The sequence below is a fragment of the Sciurus carolinensis genome, chromosome 13 (genome assembly GCF_902686445.1).
Source record: "Sciurus carolinensis chromosome 13, mSciCar1.2, whole genome shotgun sequence".
Taxonomy (NCBI): Eukaryota; Metazoa; Chordata; class Mammalia; order Rodentia; family Sciuridae; genus Sciurus; species Sciurus carolinensis.
The window spans coordinates 52,345,018-52,357,618 of NC_062225.1; the positions used below are offsets into that span (position 1 = coordinate 52,345,018).

Genomic DNA, 12,601 nt, shown 5'->3' on the forward strand with positions numbered 1-12,601 from the left:
AGTCTGTACCTCAATTTGTTTATCTATAAAATAGGGAAAATTGTTTTGCAAAGAACAATGGAAATGTTTGTAAAGGTTGAGGGGAGTTCTTTGGATATAATAGTTTTGGCAGATAGCTGTGATTATTAACAATATTGTCTACAAGTCTATTACTAGAAAGAAAATATTTCCCCACATTACATATAATGACCAGTATTCATATTTGGGGAGATGACCATGTTTGAGAAGCATTTTTCTTTTCTTTTCTTTTTTCTTTTCACACTGGGAATCCCCTGTGTTTACAGATACTACTTCTTTGATTCTTCATTAAAATATTACACTGTTTTTACTCCAAAGTAATGAAAACTATGATAGTGTTTAGGTTATTATTGCTTTTTGTAATATAAAGTGATCATACAGTTCTTCTGACTACAAAAGTCATACATTATATTTTATAAGTAATACTTTTTAAAATTATGTATCTTAGGTCTTGATGGTATCATAAATGTTTTCAAAAGATATGAAAATGGAAATAGCACTTGGAAGAAAAAGTCTCAGTGAGATTGAGAATCCCAACCCTGCACACTCATGGCATCTATAAAGACTCTAGGACCCAAAGGGCAATCTCAGGTTAAAATTGGATACAAAACCAGTGAGTGTATGGTTTTTCTGTGAAGGAGGAAACTAATTCCATTTCCATTAATCTATATTCCCCACAAAGGTTTAATTCTCTGGAACTTTGCTATCAAATCCTTTCCTGTTGAATAAAATTCAGAATAAAGTAGTCATTTCTCACCTCTGTTCAAGTTATTTTAGTATGTAGGAATTAAAAAATATATATAGGATTCTCTTATCAATGATGCAAAAGATGAGAATCCAGTGAGCTTTTAAAAATTGCACAATAGTTGGTTGAATCAGTTAGGGTTCAATATTTTCAAAATGTCCTTGTCATTTGTAAATTTAACTGATAACCAGCTTTTTTTAAATCTGCAGATTGCCTTTCTCTTTGAGATTCTGGAAAAAGTAATTGATATGGAAAGTATTTAGTATTATGTCTGATTATTTAATGCTCATTTAATGTTCCACTCCTTCCAACATTCCTCCTACTTCCTTCCCCATTTCTCAGCACAAACTGCTGAACCAAGAAATTGTCTATTTGAAATATTTTCTGACAAAAATAAAAAATGCTGACTACTTCCCTAGATTTAGTTTGCCACCCTCCATTAGCAATTCCATATTAATTTTGTTGATAAAGAATGCACATTTTAAAATTTCAGTGACATTAAGTCCTTGATTTCTACAAAGAAAACAGAGCACTGGGATTAAAATTGTAGATACTGATAGCACCAGAACTCTGAGGAGGGGGAACCAACCAACCTCTAGTGCAAACAGCACATCATCTCATTACTGCAAACACAAAAGTACGTTCTGTCATAGAAGAAGAAACATACCCTTTCCAAGGATTCTTAATATTCTGGCTTATGTTTGCTATCCCTTTACAATGAAAATGGCAGTTAGTCTTATTTTTGGAAATTACCATTCTTCCTTATCTTTGCCCTGCTTCAATTTTGAAATATGCATCAGCAAATTCTAGTGACCTTGAATAAGGCCTCTTTAGTTGTCCAGTTTATGCCACCAACTAATTGGGGGCACTTGGGTCTGTCTACTGACCTTAGAAAGTTAAATTTTCTCACCTTGATAGTGAGAAGGTGGAAATAACTAAGGCTTTGGAGTATATTTCTTTAAATTATTGTTTATACAATTGTGAGTATACAACTCTGCTGCTTCATTACTTACTATTAGTAGCAGCTGCCATGGGTTGAGAACCCATTTAATCCTCTTGAGAGATCTGTTAGGTCATTGTTATTATTGCACCTATATTCTGGATTGGAACACTGAGATTTAGAAATTAAGTAATTTGCATATGATCATTTAGACTGGGATTTTATAAACCAAATCATTTGATTGTAGGACCATGTACTCTAAGGACAGTTGACACTTGGAGGTCAGAATTCTCTCTCTCTCCATATCTATATGATTGTGTGTGTGTGTGTGTGTGCGTGTGTGTGATAATCTTCAAGGTAAATTCCTTTCATTCTGCAATATTTAGGAAATGGTTTAATCTTTATAAGTCATTTTTCTATATGTTGAGCATAAATTGGTAAATGGGACTAGATAAGTGACAAAATTATCTATGCTTAAAGTTAATTGATTTGATATTAATAGGTCACCCATATTTCTTGTCTCTCCTCCTCTTTTTGTTTTCTTATTTGTGGGTGGTATATAGCTAGTTCATTATGTTTGTTGGTTTATTTTTTTAAATACACCAAAATTATTCTTTAAATGAATTTTGATGGTAACAAGTGAATGTCTCATATCACGTAGGGTTCCACATCTCAGAGATGGCCTCAAAGCATAACTGGAACCAGGAAAGAACAGAAGATGTCAGCCATACATTTCCTGTTCCCAGTGGTCAGTGTGTTAGACAGTTCACAGTTGGGGTTCCAATGTGAAATCATGTCACCGATGGTAACATTCTCTGGAACTACTGTCATTTTCTTCATTAAGAGTACCCTGCAGAAAATAAGCATGGAGAGAATGGAGAACATGTGGAGGGAAATGGAGGTGACAGACTTCATCAATTGCCATACACATTTGCAAAGTCAACAAATGAGCATGAAACCCTTGCCTCATCTGTATTTTAGGAAAGCATTATTTTTACATCAAAATAAAGGTGCAATAATGTAATAAATTTTAAAATCATATGAATTTTAATTTAAAGTAGAAGGTGTCAGATTTTATATGTTCTGCAGAACACAGTGATTCCAGACTTCTGAAGTAAATTCTCATTCTTTTCTCGTATTAGGAAATTTTGGGGAAGAAGGAAATAGAGAATACAGATAAATTGAGCAAAAATAAATAAATAAATAAATAAATATATGGTCAAATGTCTTAGAATAACTGAATGAAATTTGCAGTAGACTTTCTGAAGTTACACTGTAACTTTATTCTCATGAGAACAATTACTTAGACTCAACCAATAAAGGAACATTTATCATTTGTAAGGGGGATTGGTTGAGTCCAGACTCTATTGTGCCTCTGTCATAAATGGTAAACCTCACATGATAGAGACAGCCAAATAAGCTAATGAGGACAGTTTTGATCTGTTTTAATTAATATTGATTTTTATGTGTCAGTTTTATGCAGGCAGAAAGACAAAATTATGCCCTGAGTGCAGTAAGTCATACCCTTCACAGATTTTGACAGACAGAAGCAGTAATTTTAGTGGTAGGAGTTAATTTGCCCTGGCATTAATGCACGAAAAGGTTGGTGATTGTGTCTAATTGTTTCCTTTGTTACTAGCTCAACTAAAAATAAGGTTCATGAACCAAGCTATGGGAAGTTATCTATTATGAGGGTTTCTCCAAAAATGAATTGCTTCAAGTCACACTTCTTTGTAATCAATCTCTGATACCAAAATGAACTTTTATTCCATCTTTTTTCCTTCTCTTTCTTCCTCATCTTTCTAAGCCTCCTACATTAAATATTAACATGCTTTAAGTGTGGAAATTAATACTCCTTTAATTCTGCCAACAAAGAAATACTGCAGGAAACTCATTTTTAAAAAGTCAGTATTAACCATCCCATTGACAATTTTATGTAAATATAAACTGACTCATACAAACATTGACAAAGCACAAAAAAAATTTGCCACTTTTATTAGGTTGTGGAATATCTATCTACTCTGCAAATGTTCAGTTTCTTTGGAGGAATCACCAATTGGTTCCACTGATTTAGTAAAGATCCAGTTTTATCATATTGAGATGATATTTCAAAGTTTCCATTCTGCTCCCATTTGTATACTTAATGGTAATTTCCTGAAGGTTTACTGTATACTGTAATCTAGAATCTTGAGAGGTGAGATTGACAGGAACATGTTTTATGACTTTGTTTTTATTTGTACCATGACACTTCTCAAAGAAGAAGAATTTTTTAAATTTATTTGTTTTATATTTTTACAGACTGCATTTTGATTCATTGTACATAAATGGGATACAACTTTTCTATAGTTGTGCATGATGTAGATTCGTACCATTCATGTATTCATACATGTACATAGGGTAATGATGTTTATCTCATTCCACCATCTTTCATACCCCACCCCCTTCTACCTCTCATTTCCTTCTAGCTAATCTAAAGTTCCTCCATTCTTCACTTACCTCCCACCCCCATTATGTATCATCATCCACTTATCAGGGAAAACATTCAACCTTTGGTTTTTATTACATATAACTAAAAATGCAGAGGCTACAGATTCCTTTGAATGTGACCATCTTTATGCCGCTACCTTTAGCCGAGTGACTTTTATCCTTAATTTTATCCTACTGTGATCACAAGTTAGGTACAATACCTTAATATCACATCCTCAGAAACTATATTTAAGGTAGACTAGAACTGTATATGTGTGTGTGAATTTCAAATGACAATCTTTCTCTCAAATTTCCCAGAAATACTGGCCCATTCCTAAACCAATCCAGGCTTTAGAAAGAAACTACCAGGGTTGTCCTGGATAATCCAGACTCAGGTACCTGAAACTGGGCAAAGCAAGATTTCCTCAGAAGCCCTGTTCACTGAATACCTAACAACACAGAAAGCGGGTATAGATGGATAAATGGCTCAGTTTTATAAGAGGCTAAAAAAAAATAACAAAATAAAATTTACCTGAGAGACACATAATGCAATGTGTATTGCTAAGTGATGTAATGTAGGCTTGGTGGTGGGAGGTTAGAGAACTCTCCAAAGGCTGACAACTGTGTTTATATGACCAACTGACATTCAAAATCACATTGTTCCACTGTTTATTTTTATTTTTTTATTTTTAAAATTTGTTTTAACTAGTTATACATGACAGTTGAATGTACTTTGATGCATCATATATAATGGAGTATAATTTCTCATTCTTCTTGTTATACTTGATATAGAATCCCACCAGTGGTATAGTTACATGTGTACACAGGGTAGTAATGGCTGATTCATTCTATTATCCTTCTTACTCCCATACCCCTCCCCTCCCTTCAATCCTTTCTACTAATCTAGAGTAACTCTATTCTTCCCTAGCCCCTCCACCATTGTGAATTAGCATCCACATATCAGAGAAAACTTTAGTCTTTTGGTTTTGGGGGATTGGCTTATTTTGCTTAGCATGATATTCTCCAGCTCTATCCATTTACCAGCAAATGACATTATTTCATTCTTCCTTAAGACTGAGTAATAACATCCACTATGGTTTAATGATAGTAAAATACATATGCTTTGATTGCTTCACCTATTTCCCTTTGACTGCACTGACACATTTTTAAGCCTGAGAAGAATTTAATAATTTTCAAATCACGCCACATTGCCCAAGACACTCAAAATTTGATACTTCCTATTAAATAATGAGGACAATATTAAAATCCCCTTCCTACTTTTAGGAAAATGATGATACACTAAGTAAATTAATATTGATTAACCCCATCCATACTCTTATAGACTATGGGAACACCAATGACATAGAGGAAGTGGATTACAAAAGCTTTCTTCATTTCTTAAAATTTCTGGCAATGCAGATAACCATATTGATTATTGGATTTGTCTACCATCTAGTGTTATACACACACATATGTACCAACAAGTTCATTCAGGTTAAACCTTTAAAACTTTAGGTTTACTTAGGTAAAAAATAGATGAATTTTAGAAAATTCATATGGTTCATCAGATTATTTTTTTTAAAGATGGAATACAGAGGAAGTATCTGGAGGCAATCAAGTTGTATTTTACTTAGAGATAAACACTTTGTTTTTTAATGCATAATGAAAGTATCTTGGAAACACTATTAATATGTACTTTTAACTATACAAGCATGTTTCATTAATAAAATATCATTAGTAACTGAGCACAGTGGCACACACATGTAATTCCAACAGCTCAGGAAGCTGAGGCAGGAGGATCTCATGTTCAAAGCCAGTCTCATCAACTTAGTGAAGTCATGTCTCAAAAAAAAAAAAAAAAAAAAAAACACACACACATAAAAAGGACTGGGGTTGTGGCTTAGTGGTTAAGCACCTCTGGATTCATCCAAAGTTTAAAAAAAATATATATATATATGTATATATGTATGTATATGTGCATATGTATGTATTTAATGTGTATGTGTGTGTGTGTGTGTGTGGATATATATCCACACACATATATATGTATATATCCATCCTCAATTCAATGCTCTGGTCTGTTTCTATTGTGCTATAAAAAAACCATAATAATAGGGATCTGTAATTTTTGCCATCCATAGATATGTGGTGATATGTGGTGAATCAGAACTTAGAAATGTAGAGTCTTGCTCTTGTTTCCTTGGCAGGTGTATTCCTGTTAACAGTTTAAAAACCCTGATATTTAAGATCTAGACTACACCTTAAAGAGTGCTGATCCAAACTAAGTCTTCTAAAGATGAGGAAACAGTCTTAGTGACATTCAGCAACCCATCCAAGACAGATCTGATGACAGTTCCAGCCTCTCCCAGGGGCTCCCCTCACTATCCACCTAGTTGCCTGATGATGCGGTCAGAATGCTGCCCTCTGAGGTCCCGCCTGCCTTTTACCATTATGATTGTGAGACTTTGGTTTCATGTACAGCTTATATTCAGTTATCCTTTTCAAGCATAAACTTGCTGGTTAGTTCTGAGAATCCTCCACCTTCCTTCAACAAGTTATATTCATTATTTTACTATCAAAACATCTTCCTTCAGTGCCCAAATTAAAGGACTTATCAAATTGTCATTAAAAAAATTGTGCAAGATTTTAGAAAAGTTCTAGAGCTCTATCATTTACTACCCAAGAAATTATGCAATATATTTTTGCTCTAGGGGCAAAGAGACAGAAATATTCTACTGCTGCTAAAAATCTGCAGCTTCCATATTTTTGTGTGCAAGAAATGTCATTTGTGTGTGTGTGTGACATTCTTTCAGCTTTGTATAAATTAGATGATAAATGGTTCAGCATTATATAAACGCAGTCAGAGCTATCATTTGAAACAGGAAATTGTTTCTTTTTAATTTAGAATATATACACTACTGCTACTTCTATCAACTTTTGAAGGTCAGAAACAGATAAGTTAGAGTCGGTGAAATAGTTGTGCAGTTTGATGAAGCTATGTCAATTGTGTAAAAAGTTTTCCTAGTACTTCACCGATATCAAATGAAAATTAAATGACCCCCAATGGAGTCTTCTCAAAACCAGCAACTTCACCAAATTAAACAAGATTTAATTACGTATTTATTTTTCAAGTGAATGGAATCTAAAACACAATCTTTGGAAAGGGCACATTTACTCTGTAGTTGAAGCTGCAATCCAATGAAGTTTGATTTTGTTATATTTAAATCTAGACCATTTTAAATCAGAAGTTACCTTCAAAAGTGGTATTTGATCTAAAAAGTCATTTTGTATTTAAATGTTTTCCAGCATCCATGGTTCCCAGCCATTTACCACACCTTTCTTCAGGTAAGGTTTACCCACACCTTGTTCCTTTTAGAATTTGCATGTTTGGAGAATATTTGCTTTCCATAAATCTTTCTTGATCAATTCATGCCTCTCTAGTGTGTATCAACACAAATTCTTTAGTGTTTTCTTAAAAATGCTTGTAGTTTTGACTAGTAAAAGAAAAATTCATTGAGTATCTTCCACATGGGAACCTTATTATAAGGCTTTTGGACCACTGTCAATGAGAACTTTTCTTTGTTTGATTTTTTTATTTTTTATTTTTACAGACTGCATTTTGATTCTTTGTACACAAATGGGATACAATTTTCCGTTTCTATGGTTGTGCACGATGTAGATTCACACCATTCATGTAATCATACATGTACATAGGGTAATGATGTCTGTCTCATTCCACCATCTTTCATACCCCTGCCCTCTCCTCCCTCTCATTTCCTTCTATGTAATCTAAAGTTCTTTCATTCTTCTCTCACCCCACCCCCCACCCCCATTATGTATTGTCATCCACTTATCAGGGAAAACATTCAGCCTTTGGTTTTTGGGGATTGGCTTATTTCATGTAGCATGATTTTGTTTTTAAATAATGCAGTGTTTATATTGTTTTAGACCTTACTGTTTGATTTTGAGACAAGGTCTCACCAAGTTGCCCAGGCTGTCCTCAAACTTGCAACCCTCCTGCTTCAACCTGCAGAGGAACTGGGATTACAGGCATGAACCATGGCACCAGGCCTTAGTAACTGACTTTTATTGAATGACTCCATCTTGGTGTCAATATCATCATTAAAAAATTGCAAACTTTATATATTTAAATGAAAGGAAGAGCAAGACTCTGCTAGAGAGGCTGATGTTACAAAATTGTTAAATGACTGAGAATTATTAAATCCAAACAGTTCTCACTTCTCCTCTAAGCACTTTCCTGAATTTAGATGTTGCTGACATTATATGGCATAGAAGTTAAGGCTGTAGGTTATGGAGCTACATCCTGGGTTCAAATTCTCACTCTACCACTTATATTTAACAATACATTAGAAAAATTAGTTAACTTTTGAAGCTCAGTTTTCTCTCATTTAAAATGGACATAATATCATCCGTGTTGTACAGTAGTTGGAATAATAAATTAATATGTCTAAACAGTAAAGTAAAAGTTTTATAAGTGGAAATTTTTTAATGGTCTCAAGTAGTCGTATTTTTCTTTGAATAATTTTCAAATGCTCTTTCATAACATGGTCAGAATAATGTGTCTTTCCTAAGATGTATCACTGCTATAGATATTAGGATCAACATTTCAAATAGTTGATTTTTTATCACCCTTAATTTTAGATACTAAATTTTAGCTATGACTGTGATACTATTCATTTGACAAAATATTTATCAAACATGCACTATGTCAAGCATTGCCTATTTCAAACTGAGGGTCTAAACATGAGCAAAAATATAGATATGGTTCCTCTCATTTTGATAACCTTAAGAGGGAATAAATATTCTAAGTAGGTAATTCCACAAAGAAACTTCAAATTGCAGTCATAAATGGCATCTTAGAAAGAGAGAGAAACAGAATTTCAGAGATCTCTCTGGATAGATTTGTCCTACTCAAGGGTTCTGAGAGAATCTTTCCAAAGAAATAATATTTGCTGTGGATTCTGAAAAATGAATGGGGTGAACCAGATGACCAAACAGTCAAACAAAAAGGTGTTCCATGTAGAGGGAAAACAGCATGTTCAAGGTCTGTGGTAGAAAGGGGATGGAAAATGCAAATGAAAGACCATTTTAACTGGAATGCCTAGCAATAAGGGGAAAGTGGTTCGAGATGTGATTAAATTAGTGTTTTGCTTCAAACCTAAACCCGAACTTCCAGGCCATAATAAAGTTTTGTTTTTATTCTGAAATAGCAAAGGGACAGTTTTTGAGGTTTTTGGAAGAATGACCAGATTTAATTTTCCAGATTAGTAATGTCAAAGTGAATGCCTGGTCCCCATTAGAAAAATATTGCAGTAGTTTCTATTATAATTTCTTGGATGTGGATGGAGTTAGTCAAGATGGGAAAGTGGCCATACATCAGAGGTCTAGATTACAGAATGAAGCAGAGACAGATCAACAAAAGGAATTCAGGTATCTTGAGATCATCTAAGAGGAAGATGTCACATAGGCACTTGGATCTATAGATCTGAACCTGAAAGGAGATCTGTGCTGTGTGATGCATTTGTGAGTCACTGGATGTGGGCATTGATTGAGGGACATGAGCAAAGGAGAGATAAAAGGAATCCCTGGGTTATAACAGGATTGGGATTGTTTTAGATAGAGCAAGAAGAAGACAGAGGCAAGAGGTTTGCTGACATTTGGGACTGTATATCTTTTGGATATAGACTATTCTGAGCTCATATTTTGTGGTTGTTTATTGAGATATAATCTGAAAGTTCCAAAATTTCCAGTGGATTAAGGAGTATTCTGGTTACAAGAAGGAAATACTGTAAGATGTTAATCAGATTGAATCTTTTGTCTCTTCCTAATTCTGTAAAAAAAAAGCAACCTTGTCTGTCTCTTCCTCTCCTCTTTTCTTTTGCTCTTCCCCTGCCCCACCCCCTCATCAGCAAACTTTAAAAATTATTTTTCACTGAACTAGGGTCAAATAAATGAGACACCTTTAAGGTCTCTAGAACTGTACATCATGTGCCCTTCATTCCTGTTTCCATCTTCTTATTCTTACTTTCCTCTTTTTCTATATTCTTGATTTGTTTCATTACGTTTTAAATTTATTTTTTTCTTTCCTATTTGTGCTTGTTTTTGTAAGTCTTAATGTCACTTATAAAAATATTTTCAAACAAAGTAAAGTATAAGTCAATTAAAATATATAATTTAAAATATTGGCTTGATGAGATTTTTCTCCTAAATATTTTAGAGTTACCCAGAGAAACAATTATGTTTTGACATCTTTCTTCTTTTGATTTTTTATTTAAGATTAGCAAGAAAAGAAAGACCTTACATGTTAACTCTAATTCACTTGTTCTGTAAAAACCAAGAAATCAGACAAGTGTCCTGAACAGTATTTGCTGTCTCTTTCCTGTTGAAGAAAAGTCCTAGAAACAATTGATATTAGACATTTTATTAACATCAATATTTTATTGACTTGACCACCTAGAGACTTGTGAGTTATTTTCAAAGACATTTTACTTTCATTAGTTTACCCAATTTGAATTGAACCTTTAAATCACGTGAATTAAAGTATCTGGATCCATTTTTAAATTTTAATTTTAGGAGCGCTCAGTTTTGATACAGACAAAACATGACATCAGACAGCACGACATACAAATAACACAAAATCAAAGGCCTTGTAACTTTATAGGTGAATCTCCATTGCAATGTAACAGATGTTCAAAAACTCTAGTTGAATAAAAAAATAGAACTGATCAAAAAAAATCATGAGCTTAAAAAAATATAGAATTAAAAAAAAAAGAGTCCTGGAAAAATGATACGGCCGTTAATTACTTTAGTAAAGTACCATAAATTTACTTTTGGGGGAGTTTAGGTAAGACTCTTTTTACCTTTTTTTTCCTTGGGTTTGAGACCGGTCTCCTACTGAGCCTTTAGGCTTCCTATTTACATTTCAATGTAAGCCTTGACTGAGATCTGGAAGGATCTAACAGGTTTTAATAGAAACCTTGTGCCTAAGGCACTTTAGCCATCTCATCAGGACAGGTTGGATGTCAAAGAAAATTATGAGACCTTATTTTCTATTACTTTTGAGAATGAAGCTACTTTGCTAAGTTCCTCACTGAGATATGCCATTGGTTACTGGGTTGATTCACCTTGGCCCTCCCCCTGCCCATGGCTTCTCACTTATGCAAAACCAGGCCTAGTCACATAGGCAGGAAGGAGAGAGAGATAAGGGGGGAGAAAACTGGAGAACAAAAGAGACTTTAACCTATAAAAGATGTAGGGTGCACTCACTTCTTGGGACTTTTAGAACATCAGCCATGGCCCCCTTCTCCCTGCCAGGAGAAGTCTGTATTATTCCCTTTAAATAAACCTGCTTAATATGCTTAAAAAAAAAAAAGAAAGACCTATTAATTCTGAAAAGTTTAAAATTCTGCCTTTTAAACTTTTAAAAAGATTTTACAAAACTTAGCGAGATCCTCTCTCAAAATAAAAAGAGCTGGGAGGTAATTTAGTGGTAAAGCATCCCTGGGTTCAATCCCCAGTGCCCTCCCCCACCAAAAAAAAAAAAAAAAAAAAAAGTTGATGTGGATAGTCCAACATCATTTCACTCCAGTGGTCAAGTGCAGGAAAGTAGAGTACCTTTCCACACACCCTTCATACTAAAGTGGGTTTTTAACATACATAATGGTATGTTAGGCTAAGAACTGGTCTTAGTGCATATGAAAAGGCTAATCTTTCAATTAGTTGTCATTTGGACATGCAGAAGTCCTGTATACTTCATTTACTATTCTCTGGACTTATTTGCTTATACTAATTTAATACTAAAACTTATTACCTATGTGGTATGAACTGTATCTGCTTTGACATTTTAGCTAACAGAGTATAAAGAGGTGTGTGTGTGTGTGTGTGTGTGTGTTAAGGTTATATGTGTGCACATGGTTTATTTTTTCTTGAGAGAAAAAATTCAAGTCATAGGTACACTGCTAGGAAAAGCTTTTCTCTACAGCCCATTCGTTTCATATGGACTGCCAGAGTAATTTAGGACCTTCTATGATGAAGCAGTGAACCTTTGAGCCAGGTACTTGCTCCCTCTTTATTTTTATGATGTTTGATGGTTCATTAGAATTCCATCTTCACACCTAACAAAACAGAAAGTAATCATAAATAGGATGTTTATTGTCACAGAAAGAAAGAAAGAAAGAAAAAAGCAACGAAATACTTAGGGCTGTTGTGGTTTCTTTTCGGTTATTTTATTTTGAAATGACCACCTACCCTTGTTTTTCCTGAATTTGCGTTACCCACCCAGCAGCGCTGGGTAAAGAGGCAGGACACAATGTTTACTTGCATTAACTTGGTACATGACATGTTAACTAGGGATTTTAAATTCATGTTTCATTAAAAAGTGCTTCTTTCTGAACTTAGAAATTTATTTGAGA

The 12,601-nt window shown here is 34.0% G+C and overlaps 1 protein-coding gene across 34 annotated transcripts in view; it reads left to right on the plus strand.

Moving 5' to 3' along the window:
- Positions 1–12,601, plus strand: part of Nrxn1 (neurexin 1) — a 1,060,789-nt gene that overhangs the window by 282,651 nt on the left and 765,537 nt on the right. For 12 of the 34 annotated variants that reach the window (XM_047521996.1, XM_047521998.1, XM_047521995.1 and 9 more), the window contains one exon: positions 7,476–7,514. The exons of the other annotated variants lie outside the window; for them this stretch is intronic. In XM_047521996.1, coding sequence (XP_047377952.1) covers positions 7,476–7,514 — 39 coding nt within the window. The remainder of the gene's footprint in view (positions 1–7,475; positions 7,515–12,601) is intronic. 34 annotated transcript variants of the gene reach the window in all.